General features: G+C 44.6%; 1 protein-coding gene across 1 annotated transcript in view; it reads left to right on the top strand.

The window, feature by feature from the left end:
- The first annotated feature begins 2,624 nt into the window (after nucleotides 1–2,624).
- LOC143774819 (histone chaperone asf1b) overlaps nucleotides 2,625–21,599 on the top strand; it is a 35,994-nt gene continuing 17,019 nt past the window's right edge. Inside the window, exons 1-3 of the mRNA XM_077262587.1 lie at nucleotides 2,625–2,864; nucleotides 5,356–5,496; nucleotides 15,102–15,217. Of these exons, the coding sequence (XP_077118702.1) occupies nucleotides 5,388–5,496; nucleotides 15,102–15,217 (225 nt within the window). The 5' untranslated portion in view covers nucleotides 2,625–2,864; nucleotides 5,356–5,387. The remainder of the gene's footprint in view (nucleotides 2,865–5,355; nucleotides 5,497–15,101; nucleotides 15,218–21,599) is intronic.

Below are 21,599 nucleotides of genomic sequence, written 5' to 3'. Positions count from 1 at the left end.
GCGAGGTGTGCGGAGCGGAGCCGAGTGTGTACGAGGTGTGCGGAGTGGAGCCGTGTGTGTGCGAGGTGTGCGGAGCGGAGCCGTGTGTGTGCGAGGTGTACGGAGCGGAGCCGTGTGTGTGCGAGGTGTGCGGAGCGGAGCCGAGTGTGTACGAGGTGTGCGGAGTGGAGCCGTGTGTGTGCGAGGTGTACGGAGCGGAGCCGCGTGTGTACGAGGTGTATGGAGCGGAGCCGCGTGTGTGCGAGGTGTGCGGAGCGGAGCCATGTGTGTGCGAGGTGTGCGGAGCGGAGCCGTGTGTGTGTGTGCGAGGTGTGCGGAGCGGAGCCGTGTGTGTGCGCGAGGTGTGCGGAGCGGAGCCGTGTGTGTGCGCGAGGTGTGCGGAGCGGAGCCGTGTGTGTGCGCGAGGTGTCTGGAGCGGAGCAGAGCCACATGTGTACGAGGTGTATGGAGCGGAGCACGTGTGTACGGAGCGGAGCCGTGTGCAAAGTGTACGGAGCGCAGCCGCGTGTGTAAGAGTAGCTATGTGTGGCCATTATATGGTACGAAGTATCATGTGCAGCCAATATACAGTATGGGGCATCATGTGTGGCCATTATACAGTATGGAGCATCATGTGCGGTCATTATACAGTATGGGGCATCATGTGCGGTCATTATACAGTATGGAGCATCATGTGCAGCCAATATACAGTATGGAGCATCATGTGCGGTCATTATACAGTATGGGGCATCATGTGCGGTCATTATACAGTATGGAGCATCATGTGCGGTCATTATACAGTATGGAGCATCATGTGCGGTCATTATACAGTATGGAGCATCATGTGCAGCCAATATACAGTATGGAGCATCATGTGCGGTCATTATACAGTATGTAGCATCATGTGTGGTCATCATACAGTATGGAGCATCATGTGTGGTCATCATACAGTATGGAGCATCATGTGCGGTCATTATACAGTATGGAGCATCATGTGCAGCCAATATACAGTATGGAGCATCATGTGCGGTCATTATACAGTATGGAGCATCATGTGAGGTCATTATACAGTATGGAGCATCATGTGCGGTCATTATACAGTATGGAGCATCATGTGCAGCCAATATACAGTATGGAGCATCATGTGCGGTCATTATACAGTATGGAGCATCATGTGTGGCCATTATACAGTATGGAGCATCATGTGTGTTCATTATACAGTATGGAGCATCATGTGTGTTCATTATACAGTATGGAGCATCATGTGCGGTCATTATACAGTATGGAGCGTCATGTGAGGTCATTATACAGTATGGGGCATCATGTGGGGTCATTATACAGTATGGAGCATCATGTGCGGTCATTATACAGTATGGAGCATAATGTGCGGTCATTATACAGTATGGAGCATCATGTGGGGTCATTATACAGTATGGAGCATGTGCGGTCATTATACAGTATGGAGCATCATGTGCAGTCATTATACAGTATGGAGCATCATGTGCGGTCATTATACAGTATGGAGCATCATGTGGGGTCATTATACAGTATGGAGCATGTGCGGTCATTATACAGTATGGAGCATCATGTGCGGTCATTATACAGTATGGAGCATCATGTGCAGTCATTATACAGTATGGAGCATCATGTGCGTTCATTATACAGTATGGAGCATCATGTGCGGTCATTATACAGTATGGAGCATCATGTGCGGTCATTATACAGTATGGAGCATCATGTGCGGTCATTATACAGTATGGAGCATCATGTGTGGCCATTATACAGTATTGAGCATCATGTGGGGTCATTATACAGTATGGGGCACTGTGTGGCCATATTTTTTTGTTTATAATTATTATATATGAAAGTGTGATCGGCAGTGCTAAATGGGTGTGGTTGGGATGTGGATATGGGTGTGGCTAATTATGAATGGGTGTGGTCAGAGGCGTGGCCTAAAATTTGCCACAAACTTTGTCCCTCTTTCCCATCTTCAGAAGTTGGGAGGTATGCACAATGTGTGACTGCTGCAGCCAATCACTGGGAGCAGTATGGTACATAATGGAAGAGTAGAGGCTGTAACAGTGACTATGTTATCTGAGAAAATAACATTATTTTAGGGGCAGGGGTGTAGCCTGAGATGACCAAGCCCCATAGACTCCCCTCACAGTTCATGCATAGATAGTTCACAGTTATAAAACCCGCCAAGAACTCGCTCCCACCAAAAACATGTCTGCCGCCAGCCGAGCGTCAGGCATTGCTCTAAACCAATCACTATGCACGTTCTATGTGGCCCCGCCCACACAGATGTTGCGACGTCTAATAAGCGCGGGAATTAACGTCAGCCGCCAAAATACGCGCGATACGACGTAGGCGGACATTTTTAAAAAGGGCAAATGCCTCCAACTGACGGTAAGTAACAGTCGTCAAAAAAAAACAAACCCGACACTAAACAGAGAAGTCTCTTTCTGCCCCAATGGCTATATACAAGTCTACAGATTAAAATTGTGATTTACGGGATGTTGCGCAGTGACGTCATGACGTAAACTGGGCGGTCCTTTGCGTGGAACAGGTTTACAAGGGAGGCGTGGTTTAAAGTGAGTAGAGCACGTGATCACGTTAAGGACTATAGCGGGACTTTTGACGCTACAGCGCTGAGTGGGCGGAGCCGATGACGTATGACTGGAGACAGTGGGCGGGAGCGGGGCGGTGACGTATGACTGGAGTCAGTGGGTGGGGCCGACGTGTGTGAGGTAAGGTTGGCGCAGGAGGACGGCGTTTGTGCGCGCGGGAGACAAACGGAGAGCGGGAAAGACAGCGCGGCGGAGCTGAGGCACCGAGTCACGCGGGGAGTCACCGGGGGAACGGACTAGAAGAGTAATAACCAGGTACCGTCAGCGCCGCCGCCTCTATTGTTCTCTGGTGTCATTGGCGGGAGCTGCTGTTATCTTGCGCCGCTGCTGCACGGAGTGTCCGCCCATGGGGGTCCCGGACCCTTTATATCCCGGGTGCCGTTTGTCTCAAGAGACCTGACAACTAGTGTTGCCCATAGCAACCAACAATCCGGTTGCTATGAAAAATGGCAGCCTGGTTCTTGTTGCTATAGGCAACCTGCCTAGTCCTGACCTTCTGGAGGTCCCATGCCGGGTCACTGCCCAAACTGCTCCTCATCCTCTCTGGTTATGCGGCTACTGTGTGACCAGAACGCTGCCGTCCCCCCGAACTGTCTCCAAGGGGCACCGTTGTGGCCGATGGCTTTGCGTCACCCCAATTTTAGCTTACAGTGATATTCCCCTTCCTCATCTATCCATAGTAGGTGATCACTTGATTGTTGGTGAGGCTCCAGCCTCTGGGCCCTTGATTGGGGGTCCGCTGGGTCCGGCCATGCGCCGAGTCCCTCCAGTCATTGTCCTTCCAACAGTCCCATTGTCTCAGATCGCACCTGGTCCTCAACCATGATATTAAAGGGACTGTCCACTACTTGGCGACCCTTTTTGAGACGGTTTCCTCCCAGTAAAATAACTCATTGACCTCCAGTGCCGTTTCAGCACGGGCTCTTATTTTTATACCCAATCGGAGCTGCCTTCACTCCTCACCGATGGATGTAATTGACATCTGGAGGAAGGGGGAGCAGACTTCTTTCGGATGTCTTGGTTTGTGTGTAGAAGAGGAGTGGAGCCAGCGCTGACGGTCTGCAGGGATTGTGTGACAATGTCATGCAATCCCCGGGAGAGCCAGTGCTGACACCGGTGGTGAGTGTAGGAGTTATTTTACTGAGGGGAATCTGATTCAGAGGGGGTTGTCTGAGCAGTGGATGACCCCTTTAATAGGTGATGGTGTCTAAAGGTGGCAACGATGCTTTCATCACAGTTGTGGCTGATGGATGCCATTCTCATCCCTAGGACTCGCACCTATGTCTTTGTGCATCACACGGTATTTGATAACTATAATGCAATGGTGGTAGCCTCTGCAGTATCTCTCCAGTCTTATGACATCTCTCATTTGAAGTTGGCGCTTTCTTAGCTGTGAAATGTCATCCATGGTGCCCGCCCTGACAGGGGCCTCCCGGTCACGCCTGTACCTGCAGCATTATCACAGGTGGATCACTCCCATCAGAGTGGATGACTGGCGCCTGGTAATACACAGGGTGGATAAAAATCAATGTTTTTTTAAAAAAATCGGATTTTTTTGATTTAAATCGGATTTTTTTGATTTAAATCGGATTTTTTTCAATAAACTGCTTTTTGAGGAAAATATTTTACCATCCAAAGGTTCTTCCATCATGAGATAAAGCTGAGTTGTTTAACTCAGTAGAATAAAGGCTGTATATGTGTAACATTCACAATGCCATGCTCTTCCAGAGGTTTCTGTAGGATGCTGACTATCCAACAAGTTTGGGCATGTCAACTGAATGGAAAAAGAAACTAAACCAAAAGTGAAACCAAGCTAGAAGTGTGGAATTAAAGGGGCAGTATGAACAAAATGTGGAGGCTATTAATAGTTTATACAATTAAGACATGCTGCTTTTAAACACCTACCTATTGCCATATAGTAAAACAAAAAAGATTTTTACTTACTTTGGGGTCCCCCCCTCACCCTGGCGTTAGATCGTTGCCCCTAGTTTCGTCCGTGTAACTATGGGCGCACATGCGCACTGCTCTCACTTCTCATTTTAATCGTGATTTATATTAAAAAAAACCTTTTGATTTAAATCAGTGATTTAAATCATGATTAAAATCATGATTTAAATCGATCCGATTTAAATAGAAAAAAATCTTTTGATTTAAATCGTGATTTAAATCATGATTTAAATCGGCGTGATTTAAATCAATCCACCCTGGTAATACAAGGCAGATTAGGCTCCCGTTCTGTGATCGGCTCTGGGGCTGATTTGTGGCTACTAATTAACCCATCTTTAGCCATAAGGGAATGCACATTCAGACATTTTTTTTCCTCCCTCTAGACAGATGATTTATAGCAGTCTTTATTTACTGCTGCGAATGAAGGTCTCTGTTCCGCCAGAAGATTTGGGGTACAATTTCCACATAGGACCAGCAGTAATCCAGAAATCAAATATAATTCTTCACCTCGCGCTGCGATATTAATCACGTTTTCTTAGGAATATATTTCTTGATATCTGAGGGTCCAGCCACTGCAACCCCCGCCAGAAATAGGGCTCTGAACATCCAGATTTGGCACAAACCTTTTGACATGCTAGACCATCGATATGCCGCACTATCTATAGGCTCTGACAACGTGGTAGTTGTGACTGATTTTGGGACTTTAGTTCACCCTCCTCCCAGCTTTCAGAAAGGCGTCAACTAGATGAAGAGAAGTTTTGTTTTTTTTTCTTTTTGTGACTGTTTGCTCTTTTTCCAGTGTTTCTAAGCATCAGGTGAAGAATCGGCATCATGGCGAAGGTCCAGATATTGAATATGGTGGTGCTGGACAACCCGTGCCCCTTCCGCAATCCTTTCCAGTTTGAGATCACTTTTGAGTGCATAGAAGACTTACCGGACGGTGAGTTGGTTTCCATCTGTCGCTGTCAGCGTTTATGTGGCTTCTAAATATGACGCAAGATCTGTTCTATAACACACGGATCCTATTGACATATAATAGGCTCCATCTAGGTTTATAATCCCCACCCACATATATGTAAGCTATTTTCTAATAGAAAACTAGGTCGTACCATATATTTTTGTTCTGGTTCGTTCAGGGTATAGTCACACAAGGTTTTGTGTTATGGTTATTGACCATAGATTTTAGAGTTGCAAAGTGTTTCACTTGTAAAAACCGTGTTAGGCCGGTTTCATATTAGCATTTCCGTGCGCAGCGTAGGCCTGCATACTTCTTCCCTTAAGATCCGCATAGATCCACATGTGTCTTGTGTACCTATATTTAACATTGTGTACGCAGGGACATGTGCTGTATGTGGATGCGTCCCCGTGCATCGTTTTGACGTGCCCACCGAACGCAACAGTGCTGTGCAAAGTGTCAGATCAACGATCCGACACTATACAGTGATGTCCCACCCTGGGACAAAGTAAAAAAGTTTAAAAAAAAAATACTGTATAAAAATATATTTAAAAAAATTCCTAAATAAAGAAAAAATATTGTTCCGATTAAATGCGTTTCTTTATGTAATTAAAAAAAACAAACAATTAAAGTACACATTTCGAATCACCGTGTCCGTAACGACCCGACCTGTAAAACTCTCACTAGTTAAGCCCTTCAGTGAACTCTGTAAAAAAAAAAAAACAGAAGGCAGAAAACAACGCTTTATCATCATACCGCCGAACAAAAAGTGGAATAACACGCAATCAAAAAGACGGATATAAATAACCATGGTGCCGCTGAAAACGTCATCTTGTCCCGCAAGCGACGAGCTGCCATACAGCATCATCAGCGAAAAAATAAGTTATAGCCCTCAGAATAAAGCGATGCAAAAATAATTACTTTTTTATATAAAATAGTTTTTATTGTATTAATCGCCAAACCATAAAAAAAGATATACCGTATACTGTACCGCTCAGTACAGGAAGAAGCTGCGGCGCCGGGGAAGCAGGGACCGCGCCAGGAGCAGGTGAGTATAACGGGGAGCGCAGCGCTGCGCGATATTCACCTGCTCCCCGTTCCGGGCGCTGCTCCGTCTTCAGCGTCTTCTGCAGTGACGCTCAGGTCAAAGGGCGCGGTGACGTGGTTAGTGCGCTCCCTGTGCCTGAACGTCAGTGCAGAAGACGCTGAAGTTGGAGCGGCGCTGGAACGAAGTCAGGTGAATACTGAAAGTGCCGGGGGCCTGAGCGACGGAGAGGTGAGTATGTGATTTTTTTTTTTATTTTTTTTTTTATCGCAGCAACAGCAAATGGGGCAAGTGTCTGTATGGAGCATCTTATGGGGCCATAATCAAGGTTTGTGCAGCACTATATGGGGCAAATATCTTTATGGATCATCTTATGGGGCCATAATCAACATTTGTGCAGCATTATATTGGGCAAATGTGTCTATGGAGCATCTTATGGGGCCATTATTAACCTTTATGCAGGATTGTATGGGGCATATTTTAATATAGAGCATCTTATGGGGCCATCATAAACTGTATGGAGCATTATGTGGGGCTCCTGATTCAATATGGATATTCAAAAACACTTAACCTACTGATGTCTCAGTTAATTTTACTTTTATTGGTATCTATTTTTACTTTTGACATTTACCGGTAGCTGCTGCATTTCCCACCCTAGGCTTATACAGTTGTGGCCAAAAGTATTGACACCCCTGCAATTCTGTCAGATAAACTCAGTTTCTTCCTGAAAATGATTGCAAACACAAATTCTTTGGTATTATTATCTTCATTTAATTTGTCTTAAATTAAAAAAACACAAAAAGAATTGTCCTAAAGCCAAATTGGATATAATTCCACACCAAACATAAAAAAGGGGATGGACAAAAGTATTGGCACTGTTCGAAAAATCATGTGATGCTTCTCTAATTTGTGTAATTAACAGCACCTGTAACTTACCTGTGGCACCTAACAGGTGTTGGCAATAACTAAATCACACTTGCAGCCAGTTGACATGGATTAAAGTTGACTCAACCTCTGTCCTGTGTCCTTGTGTGTACCACTTTGAGCATGGAGAAAAGAAAGAAGACCAAAGAACTGTCTGAGGACTTGAGAAACCAAATTGTGAGGAAGCATGAGCAATCTCAAGGCTACAAGTCCATCTCCAAAGACCTGAATGTTCCTGTCCAAGCTAAAGAAAGGGACAGCGCCACACCGGATAGTGAAAAAGCAGCTCACGGTTTATTCTGCCTCCTGCGGCAACGTTTCGGTCAGAATACCTTTGTCAAAGGTGCTTGACAAAGGTCTTCTGACCGAAACGTTGCCGCAGGGGCAGAATAAAACGTGAGCTGCTTTTTCACTATCCGGTGTGGCGCTGTCCCTTTCTTTAGCTTGGATTTGGACTTTTTATCTGGGATGGACCCACTGGTGAGGACGTGCGCCCTTATGTCCATAGAGACGATGTGATTATAGGGTGCAGCCCTACTATTTTCTCTGATGCTTGCACTGAATGTTCCTGTGTCTACCTAGTGCAGTGTCATCAAGAAGTTTAAAGCCCATGGCACTGTGGCTAACCCCTAGATGTGGACTTAAAAGAAAAATTGACAAGACATTTCAATGCAAGATTGTGCGGATGTTGGATAAAGAACCTCGACTAACATCCAAACAAGTTCAAGTTGCCCTGCAGTCCGAGGGTACAACAGTGTCAACCCGTACTATCCGTCGGCGTCTGAATGAAAAAGGACTGTATGGTAGGAGACTGAGGAAGACCCCACTTCTTACCCCGAGACATAAAAAAGCCAGGTTGGAGTTTGCCAAAACTTACGTGAAAAAGCCTAAAACGTTTTGGAACAATGTTCTCTGGTCAGATGAGACAAAAGTAGAGGCATTCAAAGAAAAGAACACGTTCCCTACAGTCAAACATGGCGGAGGTTCCCTGATGTTTTTTCAGGTTGCTTTGCTGCCTCTGGCACTTAGTCCGGTTCACTATGTAATTTCGCCGGAATTTTCTGGAGAGTTTCAAATATGTACATTTTTGGAAAGGCTATGGTATAAGCAATAAGAAAAACAATGTTTCCATTTGCCCCGAGTCCTAAGTGGCCGCCATCTTGGATTTTACAAAATGGCTGATTTACATCGATTTTCGTTAATATCTCAGCTTGTAAGTAACGTAAAACTTAAATTTTGACAGCTAAACATACATTTTGAGTACTAAGAAATGCAGTGGTATCCAAATAAATACTCTATATACGACTACAAATTGTATCGGTTTATATTTGAACAAATTTTCGAACTCGAAAAGCAGAGAGTTAATGTTTTTAACTTTTGAACAACCAGAGTGTCTTTACATATCGCCACCATCACTGTCATCATCAGTTTCATATTTGGTCTGAGTGTCCTCGTCATTCATACACTCGCTGTCACACTGACAAAGATCGGTACAGGATAAGTTATTTTTTCGGCACGAACACCTTGAAGAAGAACAGTCATGTTTGCATTGACAACTAATCATCTCGATTATTGCTTTTGGAGCTGGAAGAACATCTGTCATGGTTGGTTTCAACTGTCCATCCAACCCTTTGTGATAGCCATTCTTCTCGGGATCCAGCTGAGAATCCTGCAAAGCAATGTTAGCTTGTCCCCACACTCTGGCTTGGATATGGACTCTGAGGACATGTTGTTTTAGAGCTCCGAGTGTAGGAGGTAACCTGTCACTTTCTGCCATATGCTTGCAAAATAGATGCCATCGCAGTTCGGGAATATTCTTAATAAAAATGCCTTTTGGAGAGTAAGCAAAACATACGAAGGTAGCAAGAGTTGACAACATAGTTTCGCTCACTTCTTTTTCAGTCGAAAGCATCTGCAGAGAACTGATTACATCTGGTGTTGCGTTCATGTAAGCTTGCAGCCAGATTGCTTTGCCAATTCGAGAGAACCTTCCAGTTGTGTCAGCACCAGTGAATGCATGGAAGGCTGTCAAAGCCTTTGCTCTGTCTGCCCCTATGACTCGCCTTATTGGCTCTATCTCGATCATCCCAGAGACCATTGAAATCGATGTATTCTTCAGCATGAGGTCATAGTTAGCTATGACCAACACCAGTACATCGGTATCAGGGGAGAAGAAAACCATCCTTGCATCCGGTGGGTTTCGTTGTGTTGCCAAGACAGCTTGGTAGATCAACAGTGTGTCTGCTTCTTCGTGATTGTTGTCGTCGAAAACTAAGTTTTTGTTGCTCCTGGTACACCCTGAAGAACAAGTGATGACCAGTTTTTGTGATGAACTGTTGAACTCTAGAGTCTTTGCAGCAAGATAGTTGGTCAGGTCAGCCTTTGTCTTGTCATGTGAAAGGAACCTGTTCATTGGAATATGATTAATGTTTGTTTCATCTCTGACCTGGTACTGAATTGGTGCCTTTCCTTTTCTTCTTTTATCCCTGGTAGCATCCTTGAGAGAATTTTCCCTATACGTATCAAACACAAGGATTATTTCATCGTAATTTTCTGTGAGAGACATAAGCCTGTCATTGAAGCAGTAACTGAGATCTTTGACTGTCACTAGTGTTGCCGGTTTCTTGGCCATCTTTTGCAGAAGAACCATTCCATCTACCAGGGCTATCTTGCGACTTGGAGCATCTGATCTTGTGTCCATCCTATCTTCTGGCTGCAGATCTTTCTGTGGAGTTTCTACTATAACCAACTTGTTAAGGAGACTGATCAGTTTTGATTTGTCATGGCATGGTAACATTGTACCATCTGGAGCAAAAAAGGCTCTTGGGGTCAGAGTGAATTCGTAGTTCCCAATGGCCACTTTCTGGTTTATGTCTCTGTTGGACCTTGCCAAAACCATCATTCTTCCATACAAGTCCTTGGTCTCCTTAAGATCAACAGTCTTGTCTCGGAGTTTTACTGTGGTTTTCTTGTTTGCCGACATGAACATCCTGTTGTTCTCCTTCTTTACTGGTTGACCTGGCGTTTTGATTTGAATTCATACATGATGTTCTGACTCATAGTGAGTGCTGCTCGGTCAACAATTTTGGTCCTTCTTTGAGTTTCAAGGCTGTTAATCGGCCCTGTTATGATCCAACGGATAGCGGAATATAATTCTGCTGGAACGTCGTGTATGTCACTAGTGACCGTTATGGTGTTTTTATCATTGACTTCCGTTGTAAAATTAGCAATGCTTTTCCTAATTAACTGTGCTGCTTTGTAGATTGTCTGCATGTTGTCTGCATCATCACTACGACATTCCATTGCAGAATTAACCATGATTTCCTCACAGGCTTCTGGTGAATAAAGAACTGCTGATTCCCTTCTGTTTTTTGAAAGACAGGATTTCAGATGTGGCAAGGCATTCATTATAATTTCTTTGAGCCACTTTCTAGTGAATGTAGGTTTGTGATTTTCCACGCCTTCTATACCAAGCATATTCAAATAAGTGGTTTCGATATCTTGTATAGATAGATATGATTGGTTCTGTGTTTGAATATCCACTAGGTTTAGCAACTCTAGCAGACTTGCACGTTGTAATAAGGGTTCTTTGTGGTCTGTTCTGTTGGTACTACGTTCTCGTTGTCCATGAAAAACATGCTTTGTCCAACAGCTTTTGTGGTACCGGACGTCAATAGAATGTGCATCCCCTGGTGCAATGCATGTGTTCAGTCTTGTTTTCAGTGTTAAATTATCTGATGTTTCAATAGCTTGTTTCAACGATTTCCCTGCGTTGACTGTCCTCACATTATAAAGCTTCTCATTCTCATCGTTCTGACAAAAGAAACATTTTTCCTTATCCAGTGGCCATGTATGTGACCTCGTGAATGGTGATGAAGAGTCAGATGTTAATGAACCTGATTCGTCCATTTCAGCACGTCCTCTTTTTAATCCTCGTTTCTTGGTAATGTGGCTACCAGTAGCTAATGCATGTGCATAACGGTCCCGGGCTCGTTGTATTTGGTCGTTGTTAATTGCATTTGTGTAACAACTTCGATGGTAGACTGCCTGATGTGTAGCGATTGTGTCTTTCCTGTTGCTAATCCGTCGATGGATATCAACATAGTTGCCATCTTGTAAACTTGCCCTCTCTGCTACTATGTCCAAAACGCGCTGGTAAGACTGTATCCGAGGATTTTGCACCAACTTCTCATTGCCATTGGAAGACTGACAGCATACATAGCTTCCAGTTGATAGGTGCCTCACCTTCACAAGTGACTTCAGTAGCTTGTGGTTTGTCTGTCATGTTCAACTCCTGTAATAAAAGAAAAAAAAAACATGTGATTCCTGTCATTATGTATTATTATGTCAATACTAATTAATTATAAAAAACTGCTGTAGTAAATATCTAAAACACATCTGCAACTAGTAATATTGCATTTCTTAGCCCTAAAATGTATGTTTAGCTGTCAAATTTTATTTTTATGTTATTTATAAGCTGAGATATTAACGAAAATTGGTTTTACGTCAGCCATTTTGTAAAATCCAATATGGCGGTCACGTGGGACTCGGGGCAAATGGAAACATTGTTTTTCGTATTGCTTATACTATAACCTTTCCAAAAATGTATAGTTTTCAGACTCTCCAAAAAATTCCGGCGAAGGCCTAAATCAATACATAGTGAACCGGGCTAACTGGGCTGCTTGACCGTGTGCATGGCATTATGAAGTCTGAAGACTACCAACAAATTTTGCAGCATAATGTAGGGCCCAGTGTGAGAAAGCTGGGTCTCCCTCAGAGGTCATGGGTCTTCCAGCAGGACAATGACCCAAAACACACTTCAAAAAGCACTAGAAAATGGTTTGAGAGAAAGCACTGGAGACTTCTAAGGTGGCCAGCAATGAGTCCAGACCTGAATCCCATAGAACACCTGTGGAGAGATCTAAAAATGGCAGTTTGGAGAAGGCGCCCTTCAAATATCAGGGACCTGGAGCAGTTTGCCAAAGAAGAATGGTCTAAAATTCCAGCAGAGCATTGTAAGAAACTCATTGATGGTTACCGGAAGCGGTTGGTCGCAGTTATTTTGGCTAAAGGTTGTGCAACCAAGTATTAGGCTGAGGGTGCCAATACTTTTGTCTGGCCCATTTTTGGAGTTTTGTGTGAAATGATCAATGTTTTGCTTCATTCTCTTTTGTGTTTTTTCATTTAAGACAAATGAAGATAATACCAAAGAATTTGTGATTGCAATCATTTTCAGGAAGAAACTGAGTATTATCTGACAGAATTGCAGGGGTGTCAATACTTTTGGCCACAACTGTACTTGAGTCATTAAGTTTTCCCAGTTTTTTGTGGCAATATTAGGGGGGTCGGCTTATACTCGAGTATATATGGTAAATGAGATCGCTGTAATCGTACTATCCCGAAGAATAAAGCTGCTTTATCAATTTTACCAAACGCGGAACGGTATAAACGCCTCCCCCCCAAAAAAAAGAAATTCACGAATTGCTGGTTTTTGTTCATTCTGCCTCACAAAAAGCAATCAAAAAATGTCACGTGCCCAAAAATGGTACCAATAAAAACGTCAACTCGTCCCGCAAAAACAAGACCTCACATGACTCTGTGGACCAAAGTATGGAAAAATGATAGCTCTCAAAATGTGGTGACGCAAAAACTATTTTTTTGTAATAAAAAACGTCTTTTAGTGTGTGACGGCTGCCTTGGTAAAATAAAACAAATTGGATCTGAACTAAATTTTTTGTGAAAAAAAAAAAAAAAAAAAGTAAAATGTTCATATTTTTTTTTTTTTTTTAAACATTCCGAATATTCCTGTGAAGCACCTGAAGGGTTAATAAACTTCTTGAATGTGGTTTTGAGCACCTTGAGGGGTGCAGTTTTTAGAAAATAACCAAGCGTGACACCATTCTATCATATAGACCCCTCAAAGTGACTTCAAATGTGATGTAGTCCCTAAAAAAAAAAAAAAAATGGTGGTGTAAAAATGAGGAATTGCTGGTCAACTTTTAACCCTTAACTCCCTAACAAAAAATAATTTTGGTTCCAAAATTGTGCTGATGTAAAGTAGACATATGGGAAATGTTACTTATTAAGTATTTTCTGTGGCATATCTCTGTGATTTAAGGGCATAAAAATTCAAAGTTGGAAAATTGTGAAATTTTCAGAAAATTTCCGTTTTTTTCCATAAATAAACACAAGTAATGTTGAGGAAATGTTACCACTATCATGAAGTACAGTATGTCACGAGAAAATATGTCAGAATCACCGGGATCCGTTGGAAGTGTTCCAGAGTTAAAACCTCATAAAGGGACAGAGGTCAGAATTGTAAAAATTGTCCCGGTCATTAACGTGCAAACCACCCTTGGGGCTTATGGGGTTAAGTTAAGATGTACGCAGGCCTACACTGCTCACAGAAACGCTAATGTGAAACCGGCCTTAAACAGTCTTTTAGCACAAAATGACTGTCCAAACTAAGCAGAGGCGCTCGGTGCCCCATTAGTGTGGCTGAGCAGTTCCGGGCACCTTCCCACATGAGTGTTTCCATAAGGCTCTGCCCTTCTGTCTCTACTGTAGATCCAGGGCTGTCAGTCAGGGAAGAGGGGGCAGCGGTGGGTGGGAGAGCACTGAAGTAGGGGGAACATAGCTCCTGGGCCTTGCTTGAAGTGATTTTGTGCTGACAGACTCCCTGTATTAGGAAAAATGAGCAAATAACACACTCAAAAAACTGCCTATTTCTCGCACTGTTCTTTCTGCCAACACCCTGGTTATAAATGCAGGAAAATGTGCACATGGCCAAAGACTGACTTAATAGCAAAACAGCAGTACAACTGCGACTATTGTGCAGCACATTATCATGGTATCTGAACACAAAGGTGCAGCAATCGATTTAGCTACTTTAGTGATTCAGATAATGCTCTTCCGCGTAGTCTCCCCATACAGATGTTGCTCGTTTAGCTCTTACTTTTCCAGGTAGACAGTGGGTGTGTGGGTCAGACATGGGAGACTACCGCTATTAATGTAAATAATAACCTAGAGAGGGACATGGTTCACTTGTAACATCAGAGGCAAAGTTCATTCTCCTGCTTTGGTTTCAGAAGATCTGTGAACAGATATTTGGACACGTGACCTATCATGAGATCCTTCCTGGCTCATGTCTGGACTAGTTAATGGCTTCCTTTGCATGTCCAGAATTAAGTTTACATACTTTTCTTTTTCAGGCCGATCAAAAGTTTCCCTTTTGAGATTGTCATTGTAGTTTCCACAATTTTTTACTTGTTTACATTTAAGATAAGTTTCCTGATTCACTTTGTTGCTATTAGAAGAATCCCCCAGTAAAAGTAAAGGGCACACGCACCTAAATTCGCTGAGGTGGCACATGCCCAAACCAGTCTATGGTACCGGCAACAAGCGATGGCGGTAACATAGCACCGAGTGATCCACTACTCCACTATATTAATAATATAGGAGTCATGCTGCCATATTTTACATGTAGTTTGTGTGCTGACCACGTGACTAAAAGTATCTGATAAAGGGATATTGTAAGGGGTTTGTTTTCTTGAATTTGTGTGGGTGTGTTTTTTTTCTTTTAAGTAATTTGTCTCTAATGAACGGCCTTTTATTTCCACAGATCTGGAGTGGAAAATCATATATGTGGGTTCAGCTGAAAGCGAAGAATATGACCAGGTCCTGGATTCGGTGTTGGTGGGTCCAGTCCCTGCTGGGCGCCACATGTTTGTTTTTCAGGTAAGCCCACATCTGGTCAGTTGGGCCATCTGCACACGTTCAGGATTTTTCGCGTTTTTTCGGCCGTAATCCGTGGAAAAAACGCTTACATTAAGCATCCCATCATTTTAATGCATTCCGCAATTATTGTGCCCATGCTGCATTTTTTTTTTCCCACGAAAAAAACGCAGCATGTTCATTAATTTTGTGTATTTTTTTGCCGCTATGTTATTGCATTGGGAAGCTTTGGAAAAAAAAACAAAAAAAACCGAGCGGATTTCCTGCAGAAAAAGTCCGGTTTTGTTCAGGAAAATTCTGCTGACATTCCTGAGCGTGTGCACATGGCCTAAAGGAAAACCTGGTGATAATCTTAATCTGATTGCACTACAAACAAACAGGCATAGCCGCTAAAGAAAAAAAAAATGTATCATCAGAAAAAGACTTCAGATTTTATTGTTAAATTACACTCCAGCTTTTGTTTTATTTATTGTGAATGTCACTGTCAGTCATCAGTAAAGGATGATCTGCCGATTGCATTTTTCAGCGCGGTCCTGTCCTGTCCTCTCCTGTCCCCCGTTACCGCAGTATTGACTACCTGACTCGCTCCAGCGTTTGCTGTGGGACCGGCAGTCACTTTCTCAGTCTAATTCTGAGACCCAGAATTGGGCGCTCAACGATTTGCTTTGAGAGCTATCGGTCCACGGTAGGATCTGACAAGAAAGAGTTGTGGTCACAAGATAGACGAGCGGACCACAGAGCTGTGCTGGAAACACAAGACTGTGACCAGTAACTATTTCAATGCGCACACTAAGCAAACGTTACTGATGGTTAACAAATGCTGGAAAAAAAAAAAAAAAAAAAATATAATTATATAAATATATATATATATATATATATATATATATATATATATATATATATATATATATATATATATATATATATATATATATATATATATATATATATATATATATATATATATATATATATTCACACACACACACACACACACACACACACACACACACACACACACACACACACACACACACACACACACTTCTAAGGGTCACTTCCGACCTTCTGTCTTTCTGTCACAGATATTCATTGGTCGCGGCCTCTGTCTGTCATGGAATCCAAGTCGCTGATTGGTCTCGCCAGCTGCCTGTCATGGCTGCCGCGACCAATCAGCGACGGCCACAGTCCGATTAGTCCCTCCCTACTCCCCTGCAGTCAGTGCCCGGCGCCCGCTACATACTCCCCTCCAGTCACCGCTCACACAGGGTTAATGCAGTCGGTAACCGACCGCGTTATGCCGCGGGTAACTCACTCCGTTACCGCCGCTATTAACCCTGTGTGACCAAGTTTTTACTTTTGATGCTGCCTATGCAGCGTCAATAGTAAAAACATCTAATGTTTAAAAATAAAAAAAATCATTATATACTCACCTTTCCCGCTCCTCGCGACGCTCCGGTGACCGCTCCATGCAAGCGGCAGGTTCCGGTGGCAAGGATGGTCTGCGAGAAGGACCTGTCGTGACGTCATGGTCATGTGACCGCGACGTCATCACAGGTCCTGCGCGAGAAGGAGGCGACAGGACTACAAGGGGCCCTGGAAGGTGAGTATGTTATATTTTTTATTTTTTAACCTCTGACATACGTGGCTGAGCTGGGCAATATACTACGTGACTGGCCAATATACTACATGGCTCTGTGCTGTATACTACGTCGCTGTGCTGTATACTACATGGCTGGGCAATATACTGCGTGGACATGCATATTCTAGAATACCCGATACGTTAGAATCAGGCCACCATCTAGTGTATGTATGTATGTAATTTTATTATTATTATTTATTGTTATAGCGCCATTTATTCCATGGCGCTTTACATGTGAGGAGGGGTATACATATTAAAAACAAGTACAATAATCTTAAACAATACAAGTCATAACTGGTACAGGAGGAGAGAGGACCCTGCCCGCGAAGGCTCACAATCTACAAGGGATGGGTGAGAATACAGTAGGTGAGGATAGAGCTGGTCATGCAGCGGTTTGGTCGATCGGTGGTTACTGCAGGTTGTAGGCTTGTCGGAAGAGGTGGGTCTCCAGGCTCTTTTTGAAGGTTTCGATGATAGGCGAGAGTCTGATGTGTTGTGGTAGAGGGTTCCAGAGTAGGGGTGATACGCGAGAGAAATCTTGTATACGATTGTGGGAAGAGGGGAGTAGAGAAGGAGATCTTGTGAGGATCGGAGGTTACGTGTAGGTAAGTACCGGGAGATGAGGTCACAGATGTAAGGAGGAGACAGGTTGTGGATGGCTTTGTACGTCATGGTTAGGGTTTTGTACTGGAGTCTCTGGGCAATGGGGAGCCAGTGAAGGGATTGACAGAGGGGAGAGGCCGGGGAATAGCGGGAGGACAGGTGGATTAGTCGGGCAGCAGAGTTTAGAATAGATTGGAGGGGTGCGAGAGTGTTAGAGGGGAGGCCACAGAGCAGGAGGTTGCAGTAGTCAAGGCGAGAGATAAGGGCATGGACTAGGGTTTTTGCAGATTCTTGGTTGAGGAATGTACGGATTCGTGAAATATTTTTGAGTTGAAGTCGGCAGGAAGTGGAAAGGGCTTGGATATGTGGTTTGAAGGAGAGATCAGTGTAAAGGATTACCCCGAGGCAGCGAGCTTGTGGGACTGGGGAGAGTGGGCAGCCATGCACTGTAATGGATAGGTTCGTTGGGGGGGTCGCGTGAGATGGGGGAAAGATGATGAATTCTGTTTTGTCCATGTTAAGTTTGAGAAATCTAGCGGAGAAGAAGGATGAAATAGTGGACAGACATTGAGGGATTCTGGTTAGTAGGGAGGTGATATCTGGTCCAGAGATGTAGATCTGTGTGTCATCAGCATAGAGGTGATACTGAAAGCCATGAGATTCTATGAGCTGTCCCAGGCCAAAGGTGTAAATGGAAAAGAGCAGGGGCCCAAGGACTGAACCTTGTGGGACTCCGACAGATAGGGGGCGAGGTGAGGAGGTGGTGTGTGAGTGGGAGACGCTGAATGTCCGGTCTGTTAGGTATGATGAGATCCAGGATAGGGCCAAGTCTGTGATGCCAAGGGATGAGAGGGTCTGTAATAACAGGGAATGGTCCACTGTGTCAAAGGCAGCCGACAGGTCGAGGAGGACAGAGTAGTGTCGCTTGCTCTTGGCGGTTAAGAGGTCATTGGTGACCTTAGTTAGGGCAGTTTCAGTGGAGTGGTGTGACCGGAATCCAGATTGTAAGCGGTCAAAGAGGGAGCAAGAAGAGAGATGGGAGGACAGTTAAAGGTAGACGTGGTGTTCCAGTAGTTTGCAGGCATAGGGGAGAAGTGATATAGGGCGATAGCTAGATACAGAGGATGGGTCAAGAGAGGGCTTTTTGAGGATAGGTGTGATTGAGGCATGTTTAAAGCTTGAGGGGAAAACGCCAGTTGTTAGTGATAGGTTGAAGAGATGGGTTAGGGTTGGGATGAAGACTTAGGTGAGGTTTGGGATGAAGTGGGATGGGAGCGGGTCAAGTGCACAGGTGGTGAGATGCGATCTTGAGAGTAGAGTGGAGAGTTGATCTTCTGTAATGGTGGAGAAGTTGGATTTGAAGGTGGAGGGCTGGGAAGTCGGGAGGAAGGGCTCTGGGGGTTGTTGACCAAAACTGTCTCTGATGTTATCAATCTTCTGCTTGAAGAATGAGGCAAAGTCTTCAGCTGAGATAAGTGGGGAGGGAGGAGGTGCCGGGGGACGGAGGAGAGAGTTGAAGGTGTTGAATAACTGTTTAGGGTTGTGAGACAGGGAGGATGAGAGATGAGAAGTAGGTTTGTTTATCTGTGGCGAGTGTGGTCTTGAAAGTAGTGAGGGACTGTTTGAATGCGATGAAGTGCTCGTTGGAGTGGGATCTTTTCCATCTGCGCTCAGCAGCCCTGGAAGCTCGCCTCAATTCTTTGGTCAGGCTGGTGTTCCAGGGCTGTCTGTTGATTTTGCGAGCTTTGGTATGTGTAAGTGGGGCAGCAGATTCCAAAGCTACAGCTATTGTGGTGTTATATAGAGCGGCAGCGTCATCCGCATTGTATAAAGAACTTATGTCTGTGAGGGAGGAGGGATTCAGAGAAATGAATGTAGGTCAAGATGTTTAAGATTTCTGTGAGGGTGTGAAAGTTTGTGGGGTGGGGATTGTAGACATGGAGTGGAGAGGGAAGAGAATGAGAAGGTTGTGGTCAGAGAGAGGAAGAGGTGAGTTAGAGAGGTTAGATAGGGAGCAGAGGCGGGTGAAGATGAGGTCCAGTGTGTGACCATCTTTGTGAGTGGCTGCAGAAGACCATTGAGTGAGGCCGAAGGAGGAAGTGAGAGATAGAAGTTTAGTGGCAGCTGAGAGGGAAGTGTCTATGGGGATGTTGAAGTCGCCCATGATGATAGTGGGGATGTCCGCGGAAAAGAAATGAAGTAGCCAGGTGGTGAAGTGGTCAAAGAAGGTGGTGGCTGGCCCTGGGGGGCGCAAATGACAGCCGGTTGGAGGGGGAGTAGATGCGCACAGAGTGCACCTCAAAGGAAGGGAGGGTAACAGAGGGTGGAAGTGGGATTGGGGTGAAGGAGCAGATGTCTGACAGGAGAAAACCAACTCCTCCGCCATGTTTGCTGCTGCAGGGGGGGGGGGTGAGAAAGGTGGAAGCCACCGTAAGAGAGTGCAGCAGGGGAGGCTGTGTCGGAAGGGGTGAGCCAGGTTTCGGTGATGGCGAGGAAGGAAAGTTTGGTAGTAACAAAGAGATCATGGATGTAGGAAAGCTTGTTGCAGACAGTGCGAGCGTTCCACAGAGCTCCTGTTAGTGGGACTGGGGAAGTGGGGGCTGGGCGAATGAGTATAAGGTTAGGCTACGTTCACATTTGCGGTCGGGCGCCGCAGCGTCGCCGCATGCGTCATGCGCCCCTATATTTAACATGGGGGCGCATGGACATGCGTTGTGCTGCGTTTTGCGCCGCATGGCCGCAAGCGTTGGACGCAAGAAACGCATCAAGTTGCATTTTTTTTGCGTCCAACTTTCGGCCAAAAAGGACGCATGCGGCGCAAAACGCAGCGTTTTAGCGTGCGTTTTGCCGCGTTTTTGTTTGCGTTGTGCGCTGCGGCGCCGACGCTGCGGCGCACAACGCAAATGTGAACGTAGCCTTAGAGAGGTTACGGAAATTTGTGATAGAGCGTGGGTGGGAGGTAGAAATGACTGTGGGAATGTAGTGAGGAGGACCAGGATTTGGAGAGATATCACCAGCAGTGAGAAGGAGCAGAGAAAGTGTTAGCAGGTGGGAGCAGGAGAGGGCGTGATGGGGCTGTCTGTGCTTGGAGACAGAGGATTGTATGTTAAGTAACAGTTCTGAGGAGGAGGTGAGATGGATGGGGAGAATTGAAGCAGAGATAAACAGTTCCTTACTTGGTGTAGGGATTAGGGGAGGTAGCATAAAGTGAAGGATTATAGGGGTGAGCGTGAAAATAAACAGAAACATTGTTTACAGTGACTGGCCAGTTCCTTTCGGGTTCAATTCAGGTTTTAATTCTCCTGTTATCTTCACACTTTTAGAACACACTTCTAGGAATCACACTGCAGACTTTAGCTATGCAGACTTTAGCTATGCAATATATGTACAACTAAGTGTGTTCAGGTGTGAAGCAGAGAGGAGTGGTCTCTGCTCATCTTGGTCAGAGAATTAAGGGTGGACCAGATGCACACAATCAAGCCTGAGTAAACAAGGTAATGAATAACACAGGGTAAGCTGGGGTGAGCTGAAATGCATACCATGAGAATGCTAGGAGCAGAGGAAAATCTGTGCAAAGCTGGGTGATGTAATATGTGCACTTCATAGACAGACAGCAGGAGAGCTGGGTGGATGAACATACCTGTCGGAAGAATAGAGATGCTTGTTAGAGTGCAATGGTGGCAGGTAACAGGACACAGTCTGTATGCATCTTTCAGGTTTTAATTCTCCTGTTATCTTCACGCTTTTAGAACACACTTCTAGGAATCACACTGCAGACAAAATCCTTTTGTATCCGAAATGTTGCCACGCCGTTCAGGCAATAAAGTCCACTTTTTTCTATTTTTTTTCGTGCTGCTTTTTCTTATTTTGACTGTTATTGGAAGCCATTGGACTGCTGGCTGGGAGAGCTTTTTTTTTTTTTTTTCACACATTCTATATAATCTTACTGTCCACTAGGGCTCATGGTTCTTGTCCCTCCAGGAAGTGTTTTCAGCTGATGGTGCCGACTCCGCTTGTGAGCCAGCGCCAATATCACGCCGTTCATGTATTGCGATCTGCTCGGTCACCTCCTGCTGCGTCATACATGTAAGACAGATGTCTGAAATCGGTTTAAAAGAATCCCCTCCATATTCACCTACC

Source organism: Ranitomeya variabilis, chromosome 5 (assembly GCF_051348905.1).
Source record: "Ranitomeya variabilis isolate aRanVar5 chromosome 5, aRanVar5.hap1, whole genome shotgun sequence".
NCBI classification, from domain to species: Eukaryota; Metazoa; Chordata; class Amphibia; order Anura; family Dendrobatidae; genus Ranitomeya; species Ranitomeya variabilis.
The sequence above is the reverse complement of the archived record's forward strand: the minus strand, read 5'-3'. Positions and strand labels throughout refer to the sequence as shown.